Here is a 23,889-nt window from a genome sequence, read left to right on the forward strand (position 1 = left end):
TTTGCCAAAATATTATCAAAATTGAGTTTGGGAGACTCGAAAACATATTATTTCGATACGTAACTTGATATTTGTGATTTTTGAGGTCATTTTCAAAATTGCCCCTCCCCCCTCTTCAAGAGCCCCTATCGACATTTTTGCGAAAAAAATATCAAATTTGAGTTTAGAAGGTTCAAAAACATATATTTGGATATGTCACTTGATATTCTTGATATCATGCTAAATTTTCAAAATTTTCTTTCCCCTTCCCCCTCTCAAGAGGTTCTTTCGAATTTTTTTGCCAAAATATGTATTATCAAAATGGAGTTTGGGAGGCTCAAAAAACATATATTTTGATGTGTAACACGATATTTGCGATTTTGTGGTCATTTTCAAAATTTCCCCTCCCCCCCCCCCTCTTCAAGAGCCCCTATCGAATTTTCTGCAAAAATAATATCAAATCTGGGTTCAGGAGGCCAAGAAACATATATTTGGATATGTCACTTGATATTCTTAATTTCATGCTCAATTTTCAAAATTTTCCCACCCCCTCCCCTCACCCCTCTAGACCCTCTTTTGAATTATGTCGTCAAAATAATATCAAAGTTGCGTTAAGGAGGCTCAAACTTGAGTACTTCGATTTGTAAGTTCGATATTTGTGATTTTGTGACCATTTTCAAAATTCACCCCCCCCCCTCTTCAAGACCCCCTGTCGACTTTCTTGCAGAAATAATTTCAAATTTGGATTCAGGAGAGTTAAAGTTAAAAGTATTCATTTCAATGTGCCATTTTATATTTTCGAATTCGTGCTTATTTTCAAAATTTCCCCTTCCCCCTCTGAAGATTCCCTTTTGAATTTTTTGTCAAAATATTACCGAAATTGAGTTTGATCCCCCCTCCCCCCTCTTCAAGAGCCTCTAGACTTGTTTTTTGCAAAAATAATATCGAATTTGGGTTCGGGGGGCTCGAAAACATATATTTCGATATGTCACTCGACTTTTGTGATTTTGTGCTGATTTTCAAAACTATCCGTCCCCCTCTCCTCCCTCTAAAGGTCTCCTCATAATTTTTTCGCAAAAATAATATCAAATTTGAGTTTGTGAGGTTCTCAAACATGGATTTTGATACGTCACACGATATTTATGCTCATTTGTAAATTTCCGGCTCTTTTTCTGAGAGTTTTGCTTGAGTAATGTGCCAAAAGACCCTCAAAATCGAGTTCGGCGTCTTCAAAAACCCCCCTGGACTGAAATTTTTGAAATTTCACCCTCAATACGACACCTCTAGCTCAAAAAATAACCAATAAAATCAGTGTTGTAATTGAAAAATAATTCTTGCCCCTGATTTTGTTCGGATATGCAACCCATTCGACGAGGCAAAATCCTTGAAAACGCTTCAAAGTGGGTCCGAGAATGGGTTATGTTATTAGGAGCATAGGAGATATTAGCAGGTCTCTGAATTGCCTTGGAATCGGTTCGCCTTGATTTATTTTGAGTATGCAACTCATTTGACACGGTGAAAATCACAGAGATGGTTTCAAAACGTTCAAAAAAGTGGCTATGTTATTAGGAGAATATAGGATATTAGCGGGTCTCGTAGTTCCAAATTTTATTAGGAGTTAGTAGTTCGTGGATATGACGAGAGAGCGCGCTACGCATCCTGATTGTTCGTATTAAATTCGAAATTGCAATTTATGAATTTAATTTAATCGATGATCGATTTATTATTCGTGATTCACTTTATTTTAACGAATATAGAGGTATTGAAGTCGAGTGAAGTATCGTAATATAGGTTTTCGGATCCGTAGAGTTCATTTTTGGATTTCATTTGCTATAAAAATTCATCTATTTTGAGACAGTGGTTTCTTGAATTCCAATAATCGAAATTAATCGATCTTTTTTTACTCCTAATTAATTAGTTTGATAGATATAGAGATATTAGGAGTCCAGTAAAGTGGAGTTGGGTTCGGTCATGTAGAATTAATTTTTGGACTATGGTCTAAAAACTCACCCATTTTGAGATGATTTTTTTTTCAAAAAAAAATTCAATGAGTGAAATTTAATGACTTTATCGTCTCATTTTGGATTGAGTACCAAAATATGTGTTTTTGAACCTCCAAAAGCAGAATTTAACGTATAATTCAAGCTTAAAAATTCAAAACGGACCTCCAATGGGATGGGGGGGGGAGGGTAAGGGAATAAAACCTAGAAAGCTACGTTTAAAAAAATCATCAAAACGATAAATAAAACAAATAATTTAATTAAAGTAATACATTACACTATAATAAATAAAAACTGTCAAAAAAAAGAGAAGGAGAAATACAACACGAATCACGATTAAATAATTTTAACAATAAAAAATTTCGGTACACGGGGTCAGTATATAAATGTACTTACGTAACGGGAAGAATTTTTTAAAAACAGGAAGCTCTATCATAAGCAAAAAATTAATAAATAAACCAGGATACAAAAAAAAAATTATAGCCTCGTGTCCGCGTAGGTAGATAGTAAATTAAATAAATAATAGTTGATATTGAGTTTGATTTTTTTCCAATACGTAGGCTTCTACATTAAATCGTGATAAAAATGAATAAAAAATACAACCAGATTTATCGATCTCCTTTATTGGATCCGGTCTTGAGCGAATGTGTAAAGGAGATGCCTAATAGCTTTTCTAAAATAACTACATTTGGGTACCTATATAAGCGAAAATCAAAATCTGGCAGTTTGGGTAACGTTCGATACGATAATGAAGATTTCACAACGTCGTCGTCGCGTCTTCTGGTCAGAGAAAGTGACGTTTGTAAATACAAGTATTGATGAAAAACATGTAAGTTATAGTATAGGTATGGTATGGTCAATTTGGTCAGCGACGATTAGACTTCGACACGGAACGGTGATCCTGGAATATGGTCTTCGCCCCATTTTACGAAAATAATGTATTCTCCTCGTTCGCGACACATGTAGTTGACGTTGTAGTTATTTCGGCCGGTGTGTTTGATGAAGACTTCTTCGCATGGGCCTTTGGGTCCGTATAATCCGACGAACAAGATGTTGTTTCCTGTGAAAATAATGATAATCGATTAATCGTAGGTACAGTTTTCTGGTTTATGATGATACAGAAGCTTCCAGGAGAAAAAGATACGAGCATGATCAAGAGTTAGATCCAAATGTTGATCTGAACTCATCAGAAACCGATCAAATTGGTTCAGGATTCAGGAGAATGTTCAGATCTGATCTGATCTAATCAGAGCTGATTGAACATGCCTAAACAGGTTTGATGAGATCCAATAAAAGAGGTCTCAACCAGTCTGATCGGATCTAATCAAATCTGATCATTTTTGTTTGCCAAGATATGATTTTTTCCTACTCAGATAAGTGCAGAATTGATCAGATTAATTAGATCTGATCAATCCTGAACTCATCTGATTAGAAAAAAAAAGTTTCATCCTGATCTGATCAGATTGGCAGATTAAATATACCAGATACCTAATCAAACATTATTGAACAGGCCTGCAAAATCCTCATTAAAAAAATTTGTTCAAATAATCTAATCAGATCTGCACAGAAATTGTCACAATTCTGATCTGATAAAACGAGACTGATCCATCAGAAAAGATCACATCAGGCAGATTTGATCGCATCTAATCAGATCTGATCACTTTTTTTTATGCCAAGACATGATTTTTTTGTTTTAAGATATTAGTGCAGGATTAATCAGAACCCATCAGATCTGCTCAGAAGTGATAAAAAGCCTGATTTCATCTGATAAAACATATTAGTATCTGCACAGCCCAAAAAGATTTTAACAGATAGGCTTGATCAGATGTAATAAAATCTGATCATTTTTCTGTGCAAAGTCAGAATTTTATTTGTTCTCAACGAGCGCAGGTTTGATCAGAACTAGTCATATCTGCTCAAAAATGATCGCAATCCTGATCAGATCTGATCAAACATTACTGAGCAGTTCGAGAAAATGTCATCAGATGGGTGTGATCGGATCTAATCAGATCTGATCTTTTTTTTATGCCAGGACTGGATTTTATAACTATCCAGATGAGAGCAGGTTTGATCAGAACTAGTCAGATGTGCTCAGAAATCGTCACAATCCTGATCTGATCAGATCAAACAAGACTGAACGGCCCAAAACGCATGTGTGATCGGATCTAACCAAACCTGATCACTTTTCACTGCCAAGACATGATCATATCTGTTCAGGTGAGCGTACATTTGATCAGAACTAGTCTTATCTGCTCAAAAATGACCGAAGTCATGATCGGATCTGATCAAATATTTCTGAATGGGACTGAAAAGAGTTGAATAAACTTTTTTGATCGGATTTAATTAGATCTGATCACGTTTTTCTGCCAAAACGTGAGTTTGTCTATTCAAATGAATGCAAGTTTGATCCAAAGGCGTGAAATCTGCTCAGAAATGCTCAAAATTCTGATGTGATCTGATCAAAGATAACTGAACAGTCCAAGAAGTTTCTACCAGATAGGTGTGATCGGATCTAATCAGATCTGATCTTTTTCCCATGTAAGGACAAGATTTTATCTGTTCAGATGAGTGTAGGTTTGATCAGGAAAATGGTCAAATTTCTTATCAGAACTCATCAAACATATCTGAATACTAAGTAATTAGTATAAGAAAATCTCACCAGTCAGGTTTTCTCTCATCTAATCAGATCTGATCAATTTTCTATGCCTCAGCATAATTTTTTATATTCAGATAAGTGCAAGATTGATCAGAACTAATCAGATCTGCACAGATATGGTCATAATTCTTATCTGATTATGAACCGATCAGATCTCATCAAATTTCATCTATTCTGATGAGCACATTTTATCAGAGCAACTCAGATTTTCTCAAAAATGGTCACAATGACAATCCTGATCTGATCTGATCAAACATGTCTGAACAGTTTGGAAAGATCTTATCAAACTGATCTGATCGGATTTATTTAGATCTGATCACTTTTCTATGGAACTTATGGTTGAACAAAATTTCATCTGTTCATACAATGAGCACAGATTTGATCAAAAATGGTTTCAATCCTGATTTGATGTTACCAAACATGTCTGAACAATCTGTTTGATCTTATCAGACAGGTTTGATCGAGTTTAATCAGATCTGATTTCTTTTCTAAGCCAAGACAATATGTTTTTTTTTATTATTCAGATAAGTGCAGATTCAGTCACATCTAATCAGATACGGCCATAATTGATTTTATCTGATCAGATCAGGTCAAACACTTCTGAGTGGGTCTGAAAAAGCCTTTTCAAGTGGTTTAATCAGATCTAATCAGACTTGGTCAGATCTCCTTTGCTACGGCATGGATTTAATTTGTTCAGATAAGAGTAGGTATGATCAGAACTAATCAGACCTACTCAGAAATGACCACAATTCTGCTCTCATCTAAAGAAACATGTCTGAACAGTCATAAAAAATTCATCAGACAGGTTTGACTGGGTCTAATCAAATCAGGTGACTTTTCTATGCCATCAGAAGCAATCAGCTAATCAGACTTGGTCAGAGCTCCTTTGCTATGGCATGGATTTAATTTGTTCAGATAAGAGCAGGTATGATCAGAACTAATCAGACCTACTCAGAAATGACCACAATTCTGCTCTTATCTGAAGAAACATGTCTGAACAGTCATAAAAAATTCATCAGACAGGTTTGACTGGGTCTAATCAAATCATGTGACTTTTCTATGCCATCAGAAGCAATCAGATTTCCTCAGAAATGGTAAAAATCCTGTTTTGATCTAATCAGATCAGACAAAAGATTTCTGAACATGTCTGAAAAGACCTTATCAAACAAGTTTGATCGCAACTAATCAGATCTCGTCACTTTTTATTTTGCAATGACAAAGTTTTTATTCATTTAGATGAGCACAGGTTTCATAAAAAAAGGTATTCAGATATGCTCAGCAATGCTCACAAGCTTAATCTGATCAAATCTGATTAGAAATTTCTGAACAGTCTCCAGTCTGAGGAAATTGTATCAAATGGTTGATCAAACTTGATCAGATCTGATCACTTTTCTGTGCAAGGACAACATTTTTTCAATTCAGATAAGTGCTGGGCAGATCTAATCAGGTCTGATCCGATATCATTATGATTTACTGTCCTGATCTGATCAACTATGTCAAAAGAGGGTTTTCCTGATTTAATCAAACAGATCCAAGCAGATTTGATCACTTTCCTTAGCCAATGCGTGGTGTTATCGGATAAGGTAGGCGCCGGATTGATAAGATCTAATCAGATCAGATCAGATATGCTGATTATCCTAGTTTGATCTGATCAAACGCATCTGAACATTTCTGACAATATTTCTTAAAGCAGGTTTTATCAGATCTGATCACTTTTCTTTGCCAAGACTATGATTTTTTTCAGTTCAGATCAGTGCAGATTTGATCAAATAATCAGATCTGCTCTGATGTGGTCATTATCCTAATCAGATTAAGTCAGATCTGATAAAAACATGTCTGAAAATATTTTGTCAAACAAGTTTGATCGAATTTAATCTAATCTGATCACCTTCCAGGGGGTAAGACAAGTTTTAACATATTCACATAAACTCAACTTTGACCAGATCTAATAAAATCAGCTCAGATACGTTCATTATCCTGATCTGATCACTTCCTAGCTTTATCCCCAAAGTTCTTGGCTATTAAAAAAAATAATAAAATAAACAAACGTACCAGCATCTCCAGCTTGAACTGTGAATTGATTTTGTTTCTGGAGGTAAGCTTTCTTGAGACCTACTCCTTTGCAAGTAACTTTACTGGCGTCTGATTTGAAGTGGGGTAATTGTGGTCCGGTAACTTTAGGTTTAGATGTCTTATGAACAGTTTCAACAATTACAGAAGATGTTTCTTGAGCACCGATTTCAGCCAGATTTTCTCCTAAAAACAGTAATACCAAGAAAAGTTGAACACACCGTAAATATTAAAGTAAAAATAATTCAGAATTTGTTTGTTGATTAGCTCACCTAAGCATTTAACTTTGAATGGCGATCCAACGATGTGGTAACCGTTATATTTCAGACTAATGTAGTAATCTCCTGGTACAAGTGGCGTATATCGAACTTTATATCCTTCTTCTACTTCGGTACAATCCATCGATACCTTACTCGGTCCGTCGATTGTTACAGCTAAAGTTCCAGCTCCAGCGTTACAAGTATCGACAATGAAATCGGTTTTGTGTCCTGGAAACCATCAATAATATAGTTTAGAAACTACTTCAAAAATCATATTATTGCTAACAAAAACATAAGATTTGATCGAGGGACAAACCTGTTTTCACGTCCCCTAATCCGTTTCCATGCGCATGCACAGCAGCCGGATCAGCGTCATCTTTACCAACTTTAATTCTCATTGGAGAGCCGGGAATGTGAACGCCGTTAAATTTAATGTGAATATTATGAACACCGTTTTCTCGGGGCATGAATCTGACTGAGAATGTATCTGCGTCGATTGATTGAATGAAACAGTCGTCTTCGGCTCCGGAAGGTGCAATCAACTAAAAATACATCACAATTAGGTATAATATAAATATGTATACAATTATTTTCAAAGTTCAAAAAAATCATCGGTTTGTACCCTTCCATCGAGTTCTCCTTTGGCACCATTTTTATGGACTAAAAAGTGAGACGGAGAATCTGCTTGCACAGCACCGGCTGGAAACTGAGCCACTTCTAATTTATGAGCATCTCCTAAAGCTGGAGAAATGAATAATTTATACGGTGAATCTGGAATGTGTTGTTCGTTGAATTTGATTCCAACTCGGTATTCGCCTATACAAGTAGAAAAGAAAGAAAATATCAATTAATTTGTACACAATGACATCATTTAAAACAAGAACTGACTACACAGGGGTTATTTCAAAGAATTTCTTACCAGGTTCGGATACAACATAGCTGACGTAACAGGACCCATCTTTACGATCTTTGAAGTCAATTTCAGCTTTGCTCGGTCCTTCAACGGAGATGGCCAATGAACCAGCTCCAGCCTCGCGGGTCCAGACGTTGAACTCGCATGGCTGACCTTGTTCGCCTCGTTCTAATCCGGGACCACCGGCGTGTACTCTATGGGCGCCACCATCCCTTAATGGACCGACGGTGAATTGGAATGGTGAACCTGGAAAAATACAAAAATGTTGAAATAAGTGATCAATATGTTGGTTAGCCCGATAAATTTCAGAATAAAGAAAAAGCCTTCCCTAATTTCAAATTTTTTTTCTCAAATTGGTTATTTGGGCTTGGTTTTGTGTAAAATTTGAGGAGTTTGAGTAAGAATGACCTCGACCCAAAATTAGCGGATTTTCTTATTTTTAGAACGAGAAAGAAGGGGAAGGGGTGGTTGAAAATGTCAACCATGGGCATCGATTGAAAGGGGACAAAAAGTTGTAGCACATATCCAGATTTTTAGTTTTTTTTTTTACTCTGAAAAAATTGAAACCTGTAAGAAGTACATCTGGGGGGGGGGCAAGGCCTGCCTTTCCAGGATTTTGATTTTTCACCTCTACCCTGCTCCTATCCATCAGCCAAAAAAAGAATTTTATCAGAACTTTTCTCAACGCAGTGGTCTAATATCTGATCAGATCTAACAAAGGAGACCTGATTGGGTCTGATCTGATCAGATTTGTACATTCCATGAATCTAATTCGACCATATAAGATTTTTTCAGACTTCAGTTCAGAGTTTTGATAGGAGTAGATCTGTTCAGACTTGATTGATGAAAAAAAGTAAATCTGATCTGATCAGATTTGGACATTCCATTGATCCACTTTGATCAGACGGATCTAATCAAATCAAGATTTTTGATTGACTTTTTAACCTCTACTCGGAATCCACCCAAAAATGACCTAACAAGGGAAATATTTGGCCTGGCACAAACAATTTTGAACCAGACAAAGGGAAATGGAAAAAGGGCCTCAAAACACATCACCAGTGCAAATTTCAGGGGTCGAAGTTCATTTTTAGATTTTAGTTGAATTTTTAAAAATTCAAATTTAGCTGATGTTTTATGAAAAAATCAAAATTTGAAGGTTCAAAAAAGTGCATCTGCGAGCTTTTTATTCAAGGTTTTCAATTTCATGTCATCGCAAGAGTCTTTCAGAATTGACTTAGGAGGCTGAAATTATCCATAGAAGGTGCCCCAGATATGCCTGATGGAGAAAAGTCTACTTTCTGACCGCTTTCTGCTCCCTTCAAACTAAAAAAGAATGGATTTTTGTTCTTTTTTTACAATTTTTGATTTATTATCAATGCTGAATCATCCTAAAATTGGCACAGGGAGCTAAAATTTGGCATGTATACCTGAATAATTTCAAGATTTTCAATTTTTTATCGTGCTCCTGCTTTTCCTGTTTCTTTGCTACTTTTGGAAAAATTGTCAAAAAGTCCTGATTCCCAGAATTGTCATTAAATTTTATTTTCCTGCCAAAATTGTCGTTAAAAAAGTGTTTCAACATTTTTTTCCAAAATTGTCAAAAGTCCTGCTTTTTTGCTAAATCTGCCATAAATTTTACTGTATTGCCAAAATTGTGAAAATTTCTCAATTTTTTTTAGTCAAGACTGCCAAGAAAAAAAATTGCAGATATTTTGCAAAAATTGACAAAAATTTGTTTCAAGTTATTCCTTGAATAATTGGTAGAATTCCTAAACCAAATTCTGTCTGCAAAAAGTTCTGACCTCTTGCCAAAATCGTCAAAGAAGTATCGACTTTTTTCTTAAATTTTTGAAAGATCCTAATTTTTTCTATAAATTAGTCAAAAAATCTTGAATTTTCACCAAAATTCTTGGAAAGTTCTAATTCTTTAATAAATATTCAAAAAAGTACCAGCTTTTTTAATTTTGTAAAAATGTTTTAAAAGTCGTCTTTTTTTGCCATTATGAGTGAAAAAGTTGCGATTCTCTACCAAAGTTGTTGAAACAAGCTCAACTTTTAGACAAAATTTTCGAAAGGTTATAACTTTTTGACAAAATTGTCAAAATCTGAGAAATCCTACCTCTTTGTCAAAATTGTCAGAATCCCATTTTTTTTTTTTTGCAAAAATTGTCTAAGAATCTTACGTTGTTGCTAAAATTATCGAAAAGTCTTAGTTTAAGTTTTTTTCCAATTGTCAAATAGTCCCAAATTCATTATCGAAATTGACCAAAAAATTTTCTTATACTTTACAAAAGTCGTAATTTTTTGTCAAGATCTTCAAAAAGCTGCAACTTTTTGACAAAACTGTCAAATTTTGATTTTTCGCTTCAGTTTTCCATATGTCTCTATTCGTTGCCAGAATTGTCAAAAAAAATTCGGTTCTGGAGATATTTTTTGAAAAAATTGTCAGAAATCCTACTGACTATTTTGTCAGGTTTGTCAATAATCCTGCTTTTTATCAAAATTGCCTTCCTAAAACTTTTTACTTTGTTGTCAAAATGGATAAAAGATGCCAATTTTTTGTCGCATAAATTCTAAAGAAATTAATCTCCAAAATTTGTAAAAAAAAAAAAAAAAAAGGTGAATTTATTTAACAAAGTGCCAACGTTCTTAAAAAGTTTTAGTCACACCCTGCCATTTCACCAACATTTGCAAAACGTCTTAATTTTCTGCCAAGATCATCTAAAAGTCCTAAATTTTTGGAAAAATTGTCGAAAAGTCTTGATTTTTCGCATCAGTTTTTGAAAAGTCTCGATCCTTTGCCAAAATTGCCAAAGAAAGCTCCTGTACATATTTTTTTCAAAAATTTTAATTTTTTTCTTTTCTTGTCAAGATTACCAAAAATCCTAATTTTCGTAGATTTGTTAAAAAAAAGCTTCTACAATCGTGAAAAAAAACTTTACTTTGTTTTTCAAAAAGTTTCAAGTTTAGTTCAAAAATTTTATTTTTTTCTTTTCTTGCCATTGAGATTGCCAAAATCCTATTTTTTAGTAGATATGTTGAAAAAAGCTTCTAAAATTGTAAAAAAAAAACTTGTCACATTGGGTTTCAAAAAGTTTCAACTTTTTCAGCAAAATTGTTACAAAAGATCCTGAAATTGTGTCAAAATGCTCAACAGGTTCTTTTTGAGGATTCAAACTTTCCAATAAAAATTCAATATACTCACCAGGAATATGGATATCCTTGTATTTCACCGATACTGTGTGCACTCCGAGTTCTTTAGGAACGAAATGCACACCGTAGAGACCATCTTCGACTTCAAGGATTTCAGCATCTTCTACGACTCCGGCCGGTGACGCAACAGATGCCATCAAATCCAACGTTGTAATTCCTTAAACAAAAAAATAATACGTAAATAGATCAGTATATTTCATCAGACGAAGCATAAGAAATCTCGAGATTCGACAAATAATTTCAGTTTTATTTTAGCTAAAATACATTTTTCCTTATCTCCGGAGATAGAACTCTAAAATCTGGTAAACTTATTTCAATTATCGAAGGAGAAGAAAAGTTTGCAGAATTCCTTTTTCAGTCAATAATTTTTCAAATCAATCGATATTTTTCGAATGGATTACAAAAAAAAAATTCTCAGATGTTGAATAAAAATGGTAAATCGACTCACCTGGCATTTTAAACGAAAGCTTGCATTGACTTCCAACTTCAGTGATGGGTACCGCCTCTCTATGCTTTTCGATCTTCTCTCTCTGTCTATTGCTACCTTCGCCGGTAACCTTGACAGTGAAAGGAGATCCTTCGACATGATGATCGGCGAACTTTAGGTTAACGATGTAGTATCCTGGTTCCGTTGGCTTATACGAGATTTTCAACGTACCGTCTTCGTTATCTTTGCATTGAATTTCAGCTTTACTCGGTCCCTCGATGGAAAGAGATAATCCACCGAAACCTACAAATCAACAAATTCAATCCATCATAAGTATACACAGGTCAATTAGGTATTATTTTCAAAAAATTCTCAGTTCGATCAAAAACAACTACTTACCAGCATTTCTGGTATCAACATTGAAGAAATTTTCAACGTGGGTTTTGCCTTGTTGAAGAGCACCTCCGGATACCTTGACTTTTTTCGCATCGCCGACTTCTTTATCACCGACTTTGATCTTGAACGGCGAATTGGTGATATGTTTACCCATTCTTTTCACCGACACAACGTGTTCGCCGATTTCACGAGGAGTAAATGAGATGCCTAAATATTGAAACGTAATTTTTTTAAACAGTCGTTACAGCAATTAACAATAAATTTATCGTGTGTTTGAACAGCTGCGTTGATGGCATCGGCATCGCCATCGCGTGAAAAGTCACTATACGAGTATGTGTGAGGTTTCATCATCGTACCTAAATTTCCGCTGGGTAATTTTTTCAAAAAACAGGGTTCCTCGAGACCGCTGGGAGCTTGAATCGAAGCATTTAGTAGTCTGGTATCGGCATCGGTTACTTTTCCGGGGAAGGAGACTTCGCTACAGGATCCGACCGAGATTTGATTACGTTTTCTTCCTTCGCCTGCGAAAAGATACATACATATATTGTATTATTAATTAATCCGATACCTCGTAGGTGTCGTAATTTAAAAAATTCCTCGTTCAAGTTGAAGGATGAAGGATACGAGTAAAACTGTATTTTGTCAAGTGTACCTGTTACTTTGGCGTTGTAGGGACTGCCTTTGATATGTTTGTCTCCGAATTTAACGGTAATCTTGTATTCTCCGGGAGCTGTTGGTAGGTAAGATACGGCCACTGTGCCATCTTTATTATCGTGACAGCTGATTTCAGCTTTGCTGGGTCCTTCAACGGCTAGAGAAAGTCCACCTGAAACAATCATCGAGTATGAGAATTGAGATCAATAATATGCAAATAATGTATCTACCCAACAAAAAAACAGAGGGAACAATATTGGATGCCATCAAGTCCGAACCGATCAAATCTGATCAAGACCCAGATCTCATTGGATGAAGCAGATCAAAATAAGATCCAGGGAATGTGGCCAAAACAAATAGAATCCAGGGAAAAAATAATTTTTGAAAAAAGCAGCAGTTTTGAAAAAAGTGGCGCTTTTTAAAACAATTTTTTTAAAAAAAACAGCATTTTTCGCAATTTTTGCAAAAAAAAAAGATTTTTGACAATTTTGAAAAAGAAGAAGTTTTTTTTTGGCAATTTTGAAAAAACGTTGGCTTTTTCACAATTAACATTTTTTTTGGTACCACCTACTTAATTTTGAAAATACGTTGGTTTTTTTATATTTGACAATAAAAGTATTATTTTTCGCAATTTTGGAAAAAATAAGATTTTTTGGTGATTTTGATGGCTTTTTTTGCAATTGTGAGAAATTTTGGCAATATGTAATTTAAAAAAAACAGTTTTTTTTGGCAATTTGGAAAAATTGTTGGCTTTTTTACAGTTTTAACAAAAAAGGGTTATTTTTCGCAACATTAAAAAAAAAGTAAGATTTTTTGGAAATTTTCATGTTTTTTTTTTTATGAAAAGTGAACAGACTTTTTTCACCAACAAAACAAGCAGGTATTTCTGGAAATTTCAATAGAAAAATACATATCAGGAAATTTTGATCCAAAAAAAGGTGTTTTTTGCACTTTTGACAAAAAAAAACAAGACTTTCTGGGAATTTTTGAAAAAAAATCGGTTATTGGCAGTTTTAAAAAAATGTAAGGCTACTTTAGCTTTTTAAAAAAATTGCGTTTTCTGAAATTTTGCTCTGAAGAAGTAAGATTTTTCAGCAATTTTGACAAAATAAGGGTCATTTTTACAGCTTTTTCCAAAAAAAAGTAGTATTTTTCACATTATTTTTTGACAAAAAAAGTAGGTACGATTTTTAGATTATATTTTTACAAAAAAAAAATAATTTTTAGAAGTTGTCTGCACTTTTGAAAAAAAACCAAGGGTTTCTGACAATTATTAAAAAAAACAAACTTTTTTGGCAATTTTGAAAAAACGTTGGCTTTTTTACAGTTTAAACACAAAAAGTATTATTCTTCGCAATTTTGAAAAAAATAAGATTTTTTGGGCATTTCGATGTTTTTTCCTGCAACTTTGAGAATTTCTGACAATTTTGAAAAAAACAGGCTTTTTTGGCAATTAAAAAAAAATGGAGCTTTTCCACAGTTTTTTCAACAAAGTAGAATTTTACACAATTTTGATGAAATTTTTTTGCAATTGTGACAAAAAAGCAAATTTTTGGCAAAAACAAAGGTTCTGGTAATTTTAATAAAAAAAAATAGGTGTATTGTTCGATTTCTGCAAAAAAGGAAATATTTTTGGCAATTTTTGAAACAAAAAGGTTTTTTTTTTAGTAATTTTAAACCTTACTGTTTTTTACACTTTTACCAATAAAAGTAAACAGTATTTTCGATATTTTAGCAAACAAGAAAAGATTGAAGTAATTTTTACATATGAAAATGAGATTTTATTTTTGCAATCATGACAAAAAGGCAGATGTATTTAGCGACAACAAAAGCGACAGTTTCTGAAGATTTTAATCTTTAAGAGGGTTGTTCTGCTTTTTTGGCAAAAAAAACAAACTTTTTGGCAGTTTTTGAAAAAACATGAGAATTTGTTACATTTTTTACAAAATTATGGCAAAAAAAGTAAAATTTTTTAGGTGATTTTGACCTAACAAAGAGATTTTTTCACACTTTTTTGACAAAAAAACAGGATTTTTTGGCAATTTTTTTTAAAACAAGCTTTATAAAAATTTAAATAAAAAACAAAACTTTTTAGAGTTTTTTTTTTATTTTTTTATTAATTCAGTACATTACATACATAGTATTTTTTGCAGTTTTGACCAAAAAAAAAGATAGAAAAGCAAGAATTTCTGAACATTTTGACCAAAAAAAGTTATTTTTTCACTATTTTGACAAAACATGATTTTGCACAATTTTGGACAGAAAAGTACCTAGACTTTTTTGCAATTTTGGCAAAAACAAAACTTTTTGTAAAATTAACCTCTTCTCCTTCCCTCACACCACCAAAAACACGTCTAAAATTTTTTTTTTAATTTTGAAAAAACATGAGACTTTTTTCCATTTTTGACAAAAAACAAGATTTTTTGGCAATTTTGTTTCAAACAGGCTTTTTGAGAATTTTTTGTAGCTTTGCCCAAAAAGAAAAGATGTTTTTATTTCTCCATAATTTCTGAACACTTTTAGACCAAAAAAAGTTACCTATTTTTTTGCAATTCTGACAAAACAAGATTTTGCACAATTTTGGATGGAAAAGTAGCATTTTTTGCAATTTTGGCAAAAAACAAAACTTTTTGTAAAATTAACCCCCTCACCCCTCCTCCCACCACCAAAAAAACACGTCTTTTCTGCAAATTTGGTATTAAACTGAACTTTTGTCCACTTTTGTGCGTTCTGTAAAATGGGGGAAAAGAATTCTGGAAATTTGTCACTTGTAAAAAATAGGAAATGGCGGTGGGGGGGGGTCTAGAACTGTTCAGATGTGGTGAAATTTAATAGAATCGTGGAAAGGTATGAATCTAATCTAATCAGATTTGATCCGATCAGATCAGATCCAAGTAAATCCCAACAGATACTGATACAATAAAATATAATTCGAAAAATATATTTTTGACATAATCACTTGATCAGATCTGATTGGATCTGATCAAATCAAATAATTTGGATACTGGTATTATCCAAATCAATAATCTGATCTAAAGTTTTCTAAACTTTCATCACATCAAATCTGACTGGATCTGGTCAAAATGATCATTGATGAAATCAGGCCAAATCAAATGAAATCTAGGATTTTTAAAAAGTGTGATCTGATTTGCTCTGATTTAGTCGGATAAGAATGAATACATCAAACTTGATCAACATTTTTCTACTCAGACCTGATGAAATCAACCTATAAAATTCGGAAATTATTTGGATCTGGTCGGTTTTGATCAGATCAGATTCAAATAAATTTGAAAAGATTTAATCAGATCAATATTTCACTCCGACCAGATCTGATATTTCCTGAATAGACCGATTCAGAACTTCAATCTTATCAGATCTGGTCAAATTAACCTGAATCCAAACTGTGATCTAATCTCAGATGTGATGAATTCTGGTTGAATAAAATTGGACCCTGGACACATGATCCCATAAGCCAGCCTGAACCAGTCTAACCTGATCAAAACTTCAATCTGAACAGATCTGGTCAAGTTTATTTGGAGCCAGGAATGTTCAGATCTGATATTCAAGACATATCTGATCAGATGAAGTCCAAATAAACGAAAAAAATCTGAGTAATTCGAACGCGATTTTGATCTGATCAGATCAGATTTTCATTTGCTGAAATCAAATTGGCTCCAGACAATTCTCAAATCGGATCTGATCTGATTAAATCTGATCAAATCAAATTGACTCGAAAGAATCCATATTTGGTTGAGTTCCCACAACAATTGAGCAGATACTTTAGCTAAACAACAACTCGTAACTCACCAGCTCCAGCACCTTTGGTCGAAATAGTGAAATTAGCAGGTTCTCCGCTGACTCCATGGGTCAGACCGGGTCCATACGCAGTTACATATCCGCTACTAATCGAATCCACGTGGAATTTGAAAGGAGATCCTACACACAGATGGAAAATGAAATCAAATTAGACGACAAATTCATATCACACCTGGTTTCATGATGTGATGAAAATTAATAGAAATACAACCTTGCACATGTTCGCCGTTGTATTTGACGAGTAATTCGTGAAGTCCTTCTTCTCTGGGTTCGTATTTTAACGATACTGTACCATCTCTGTTATCTTCAATAACGGGCTTATCTACTTTACCGCTTGGCATTTTAACTTCAGCTGAAAGTGAAAATATTCCACCATGTTTATATAATATGTCACCTTTTTTACGATACACTCGACTCGTACGTGGCTAACGTAAGTTACGTATACGACTAATATTATTTTTGGCATCTCGATTATTTCATTTGTAGAAATTAGAAAACTACGCTACAATGTACGAGTATAAGTATACTCGTAAGTATAATTCGGACTTTATAAAAATACAAAGGGTTCGTCGGTCGTCTATAAGGATACCCTTAATTGTGGACTTCTGCCAGCCACAGGCACCATCTTAATATCGTTCGCGAATTAGCCCAGGATAAATACTACGAGTCGTATTAATAAATAATGGTATGATTTGTAATGCGAATATTCGCATTTGCAAACCAGCTAACCCAAGCCCAAGCCCACCATGTACGAATTCCAAATTGCGCGAGTTTTTAAATAGACTTCAGTTCTAAAATTATTCGGCGCAATTAATCTAATTCTTAACCCAGCCCGGGTTTCTTTTTTCTAATTCTAAAGCGAGTTAATAAAAAAAATTATTATTACAGCGACAGCAACGAAAACAATTACAGAATTCAGATATTTACGAGAAGTTTTCAACGCGACGTCATTTATCAACCAAGGATTTGGATTTGTTCTTATTGTTGAACGGATTGGAATTTTTATTAAATCTTGTTTTCAGTTTCGTGAACTTTGTTCCCCCTGTTCAAAATGGTCGTGTTCGAAAATACTAATGAAATGGTCTTCGAATTGTAAACAATGCCTCTATGAGTAATTTTAGAGTTGGAGATCGGCGCCATAGCCACCAAGAGAGTAAATTTTCAACTCCTACATTTGGAATTTCGGCGTTATTTTTAAGCTTGAGGTCGATCATGGTTGAAAGCAAGACCGTGTAACCGGAAGGGACGCTTTGAGATTTGCGAAGCGGAAAAAATACGAGTATAAGAAATTTTCACGCGTTGGTATCGCGTCTTCGTCTTCGGCTCTCTTTATGGTTCGTTAACACGATAACATATCGTTTCCATTGGTGGACCTGGTCCAATTTGCTTGGCCGTGAAAAAATTTTGCATTTTTGGATAACGGTGATTTCTGGTTTTTATGGATGAATTGATTTCTATGACATTGATGTTGTGGAATTCGAGGTTCAGGTGGGTGCATTTTTCATTGCCTTTATTTTTTTCAACTTTTAGAAACACTAAGCTCAAAATTTAGTAATTTTATTTCAATATTTTTGAATTAGATGATTATTAATTAATTTAAAAATAGGGTTAGAAAGACTACGAATATTTCGTTCGATGTTCGAAAAAAAAAAATCAAAATTTCCACTTTTTCAAAAAAAAAAAAAAAAAAAAAAAAAATAGGTAAACTCCCCAAAATTGAAAATTCGTCATTATAAAAACATAAAATACGTTTAGATATACACCTTATACTACCAATACTATCATCATTACCTAGCCTATAAGAAATTCAAAAAGTTTCAAACACATAATATCATTGGCAACATCGCAAAAAATTAATTGCAAAAAATGTTGACGAATATACGTATAATTAACGTAAGTGTGACATGGATTTTAAACTTGCCCTAATATTTTTAATTTATTACATTTTTTAAAATGTTTGACTTTTCGGTGACGTGAAACAAAATTATGATTTAGTTTTTGAGTTACGTTTATTGAGTTATTTTGGATGGAATTTTTTGAGAGACTTTGTTGATGAAAGTCGAATATTCACCAGATGGTTCAATTTCATGCGACGAGAGTTTGTAATTTGAAGCAAAATGTGGTCCAGTTCATTTTTTAGTACCTGTACTACCTGTTCGACTTTATGAGAATATTGATTTGGATAATCAAACATATCTAAGGAGGGGGGCGGGGAATTCGATTTAAACAACATTTCTTCAAGGAGAGGGTCGAAACTAGATTTTTACGAAAGAAAATAAATCGAAATTTGAGGCGATTGTTTAAAAACCGTTCATAACGTATGATTATTTCATTAAAAATGACTGCTCAAGCGAAAAGAAATCGGATAATTTTCGGGGAAAATGTTTCAAAAAAACAAAAAAAAAGACAGTTTTTGTAAATTTTATTTTCAATTTTCAATTTCAACAACATTATGAGATGAAGAATTAGCTTCAGTCACCTCTACCTGTTGGCTGGTACATCTCTGCCTATGGTTACAGTTTGAACAGTAAACTGGGAAAAAGTGAGCATGTAAAAGGACAAAAAAATGTTGAAAAAATATATTTTGAACAAAAAATTTAATAAAATAGTTTAAATGGAAAGAGAGGAGGTGGAGGGGGTAAAGAAGGTCGAAAACCAAAAAAGTGTGAAAATAATTAATCTCCTTGAAGCATGTAAAGATCTGAATTAAATTATTTTGAGAGTACGAGTATACAATTTGGAAAAAAAATTGTGGGGCTAAAATGAACAGCTGATAAAGAAAATGTGCAATATTTTCACTGATTCACAAGAGAGTGGCAAAGGGAGAGAAGAGAGGGGGCAATTGCCTCCCTCACGTATGAAAATTTGTTACTAAACACAAAAATGAACGTTTTTTTTGTGCTTTTTGAACCAGTTTTCTGAAAAATGTTTCACTCGAGTTCAATTTTAACCCTATTTTCATTTATCTGTAGAGAAAATCCTGGCTACGCTACTGACTGATCATAAAGGATAGGATTCTAGTATAGAGGTACAAAAGAAAGAACGTTTTCGACTTGAATGGTTGAAAAATTCAAAGGAATAATCGACGAAAAAAATTCCAAAATTTTATTTTATTTTTCAAATTTTCTTCAATTTTGGTTTTTTAACATTGAAAACCTAAAAGATTTGATGAATTATGCATTTAGGCAATAATATAAGAATGATGAAATTTTTCAAAGTAAGTATTTAGATTTTTTTTTTTTTTTTTGATGATGATGATCGAGTAAAAAAAGTGAAAAATTATATTTATGATTTACTTAATAGAGTTTTACAGGGTAAAGTTGAACAGAAGAATGGGAGCTGTTTTTTTGCCATCTCTCCTCGTTTTGAAAAAATCGATCACCAGACCACGGAAGGCTTCAAAATTGAACTTTATTTTCAAGAAGATATTTTTCAAGTAGGCAACTTTCAACTTTTCCTCAAATATGAAGCTTTGGACTTTGGACTTTGAATTTTAAATTTTCAGTTTCAACTTGGTGAGAATGTCGTGATTTTTACTCTAATAAAATGGTTTCTTCTTTTTTCTTTTTTTTCTGTTTTATTTATTTGTTAGTTTATTTTTGAATAATTTTTTTCTTTGTGATTATATTTTTTGTTCATTATTCTTATTCAATCTTCTTAATTTTCAAATTATAACCACAAAAAAACAAAACATTAAGCTTGGGATTTTGGAACCTTGGAATTTGGTTTTTAAAAAGGAAACAAGTATGAATCTCCAAATGACCATAACGGAACCTAAATAAAATTAAATGAAGTATTTGATGTGAAAAAAATATTAGATTTCAAAAATGTCGCAAAATGTCCAACTTTTAACTATCAGCATTCGATTCTAATCATTTCAAGTTTCCAAAAATAAAATAAGATTATTGCTTCTGATGATGTCAGGAAATTGACCATATCTGAGCAGTTCTAATTTCTGATATCCCAGGGAAAAAATTGGATCTAAATTAGCTTAAGATTTTTGAAAAATGTTCATCCAATTCGATCAGAATGAGACTACAATTGAATCCAATATTGCGGATCTAATCAGATTCAATTGAAGCAGATTTGAGCAGAAAAAGAGCACAATCTGAACAGATCTTTTTCAATTTGTTTGGATTTGATCTTATCCAAACAAGTCAAAATAGATCGGTTTAGATCTGATTAGATCGAAGTTACTTTTGGATCAATTTGATCCGACTGAATCTAGTGATCTAATTGGACTTCAACCGGATTCAATTGGATGGGTATTTTTCTTCTTCAAAAAAACTGGAATCATTTTGATCCAATTTGCTTTGAATGTTATCTTTTTAGATGTGCTGATCTGAAGTCAGAACAGATGAAAATAATTTGTATAACTAGACCAAGCATTCATAATTTGAGCAGACCGTTTGATTAAACCCTGATAAGACCAGTTTAGACCAAGATCTGATTGGATTAGACCAGATCAGCAGATGAGATCCAAACATTCTTTACTAGATCTACTTTGAACTGATGAAACACGATCAAATACAATCAACCCTTAGATTTGAAGAGAAAGGGCTAAACAAATTCAACTTGAATTGAACAAAAATTTTTAAAATGCAATTTTTTAGTTGATTTTTTTTTTAAAAATCCTATACAAATTGAACCAATACAGTTTAATGAAACTTGACCAAGTTTAAGATTTGAAAAATCTGTACAAATTTCCAATTTTTGACTTTCAGTGTGTAATTTTGGCAGTCCCCGATCCTTAATTTAAATTAGGGAAGAAGATGCGAGAAGGGGGGGAAGAAAAGTCGAAAAAAATGAAACGATCTCAGCTTATTATCAACCCTAAATCAAGAGTCACCAATTTTAAACTTGAGAAAAACCGAACAAATTATTCAACTTTCAGCTCTCATTGTCAGTTTTCAATTTTGGTAGTATTTTGATCTTCAATTTCAGAGAAAAAGGGAGACAGGGAAGACTAATGGAAAAATTCTGCTTCGAGTAAGAAGAATTGGAAAAATTACATGTACCTATTTTTATTAACTGGGTCATTCCACGTCAATTGGACCAAGAAGTGGTAGGTGGGTTCGGCGATTTTTTTGAAATTTTTCATGTGGAAAGACCATCCGACGGGATGACCAATGGCGCAAATCGCAGTCCTCTAGCCCATTTTTAACGGTAGCCAGGGGGTGTCAAAGTTTTCAGTGAACCTAAAATATCATCCATTTCAGCAGTGGATTACTCGATAACCGCGATATCTACCAAAATGGAACTTTTTCTCATAGATAGGGGTTTTAAAAAACATTTTGGTGATTTTGTAAAAATCAGTGTTGCCACTTTTTTTTGTACAAAAAATTAGCTCAAAAAGTTTCAACACATAGTTTTCATATCGTTCCGACTCTCAAAAATTCTGAAAAAAATATATTATGGACAACTGTTCATGCTGAACAACATATTAAAAAATTGGAATGGTAACTTGTCGTAAAGCCGATTTAAACAAAAAATAAGTTTGCGAAAAATGCGATTTTTCGATCTGAGACATGAAAAAAAGTTTTGATTGGTGAAGTTGACCCATTTAACCCCTATTTTTACGTATCTGTTGAAAAAGTTGAAAACCCCCTTTCACTCAATAAAATGAACTCATCACAAAAAAATCAAAATTCGAAAAGATTCAATTTTCAATTTCAATTATCAAAAAAAGTTTAAATTTATTCAGTTGTCTGAAAAAGTTGATAAAAATCACACGCACAACAAAAAAAATAAAAATTTGTTTATTTTTTGAATTTTTTCAAATTTTGATTTTTTTGTGATGAGTTAATTTCACCGTGTGAAGGGGGGTTTTCAACTTTTTCAACGGATACGTAAAAATAGGGGTCAAATGGGTCAACTTTACCAATCAAAACTTTTTTTTCATGTCTCAAGTCGAAAAATCGCATTTTTTCGCAAACTTAAAATTTTTTTAAATCGACTTTGCGACAAGTTACCATCCCAATTTTTTAATATGTTGTTCAGCATGAACATGTTGTCCATAATATATTTTTTTCAGAATTTTTGAGAGTCGGAACGATATGAAAACTACGTTTGGAAACTTTTTGAGCTAATTTTTTGTATGAAAAAAAGTGGCAACACTGATTTTTATGAAATCACCAAAAAGCCTTTTAAAACCCCTAACTATGGGGAAAAGTTTCATTTTGGTAGGTATCGCGGTCATCGAGTAATCCACTGCTGAAATGGATGACATTTTAGGTTCAGTAAAAACTTTGACACCCCCTAGCTGCCGTTAAAAATGGGCTGGAGGTCTGCGATTTGCGCCATTGGTCATCTCTTCGGTAGGTCTTTCCACAGAAAAAATTTCAAAAAAATCGCCGAACCCACCTACCACTTCTTGGTCCAATTGACGTGGAATGACCCAACTAAAATCGAAGAAAATAAAACCTCTCAGCATTGTCAATAACTATATCCAAATAAAGTGTCACCAATTTCCAACTGAAAAAAAATCGAACAAATCCTATAACTTGAGGTTTTTCGCACTGACCTTTGATCTCCAATTTCAGTCATGAGAAGGAGCAGGAGGGAAGAGGCGGGGGAGAAGAGAAATTTCATTTTTAGCTGAAAAAAAAATACCTACCGAAAAATTGAAAAATTTTCCAGAAAATCGAACAACTTTTATATTTTTGTGCTCCGTTTTAGCTATAGCTATTTGTACCATATTTCAGCAAACAGACCCGAGCAAAGCGAGGGCAAAAGCTCTCGAAAATTAGTATTTCGAGAGATACTATTAAAACTATGTTTTCTTGAGTAAAGAATTAAAAGTTCATTATTTTGCTTCAAAATTTTAAAATTTGAATGATTAAAAAAAAAATTCAAACCGAAAAATAAAAGGCAAACGAGTCGTCAAGCAAGACCAAAAACTTTCAAAAATTCATGTTTTGAGAAGTAGAAAAAAAGTTTCTTCATGCAGGGATGATGAGTTTATTTTTCTGATTTAAATTTTGAACATTTCTTGAATTTAAAAATAAGTTTTTCATATTTTAGAAAATTGTGTAATTCAAGTTCTAAAAAAGTCGGCAAATGGGCCCTTTTCACCAAAATTTGTTTTCAAATTCCAGAAAAAGGAGAAATGAAGTGAAAATTTGAAGTCTGATTGAAAAAAAAAAACAGGACTTCTTGATGAAAATTGATAAAAACAGGACTTGAGCAGGACTTGCAGGACTTTTAGACATCCTGATCCAATTACCAAGAATTTTAATTTCAGTGGTTCTCATTTTTTAAACATGAAACTTGAAGCGAATTTCATGATGTTAAAACTCATTCATGCAAACATGATAAATTTTATGGAAATATTAAAAATTTTGAAATTGAAAAGTACCTACCAAGTGAAAAAAATACATTTTTTATAAAATTCAAATTCTTTTTCTTTCTTTCTTTTTTTTGTTTTTTTAAAGGAAATTTCTAATGTTGGAAAAATTTGATGACAGCAGCTGTTGAGAAAAAATTGTTTCAAATTTGCCCACGAG

The 23,889-nt window shown here is 33.1% G+C and overlaps 1 protein-coding gene across 3 annotated transcripts in view; it reads right to left on the reverse strand.

The window, feature by feature from the left end:
- Nucleotides 1-2,220: 2,220 nt before the first annotated feature.
- cher (filamin-A) overlaps nt 2,221-23,889 on the reverse strand; it is a 104,658-nt gene continuing 82,989 nt past the window's right edge. For all 3 annotated transcript variants that reach the window (XM_065363481.1, XM_065363480.1, XM_065363482.1), the window contains 13 exons: nt 16,596-16,736; nt 16,376-16,504; nt 12,567-12,740; nt 12,271-12,435; nt 11,918-12,121; nt 11,540-11,821; nt 11,084-11,248; nt 7,885-8,124; nt 7,588-7,781; nt 7,282-7,507; nt 6,978-7,193; nt 6,688-6,891; nt 2,221-3,039 (listed from right to left, as the gene is read on the reverse strand). In XM_065363481.1, coding sequence (XP_065219553.1) covers nt 2,855-3,039; nt 6,688-6,891; nt 6,978-7,193; nt 7,282-7,507; nt 7,588-7,781; nt 7,885-8,124; nt 11,084-11,248; nt 11,540-11,821; nt 11,918-12,121; nt 12,271-12,435; nt 12,567-12,740; nt 16,376-16,504; nt 16,596-16,736 — 2,525 coding nt within the window. In that variant the 3' untranslated portion in view covers nt 2,221-2,854. The remainder of the gene's footprint in view (nt 3,040-6,687; nt 6,892-6,977; nt 7,194-7,281; nt 7,508-7,587; nt 7,782-7,884; nt 8,125-11,083; nt 11,249-11,539; nt 11,822-11,917; nt 12,122-12,270; nt 12,436-12,566; nt 12,741-16,375; nt 16,505-16,595; nt 16,737-23,889) is intronic.

The sequence above is a fragment of the Planococcus citri genome, chromosome 4 (genome assembly GCF_950023065.1).
Source record: "Planococcus citri chromosome 4, ihPlaCitr1.1, whole genome shotgun sequence".
NCBI lineage: Eukaryota > Metazoa > Arthropoda > Insecta > Hemiptera > Pseudococcidae > Planococcus > Planococcus citri.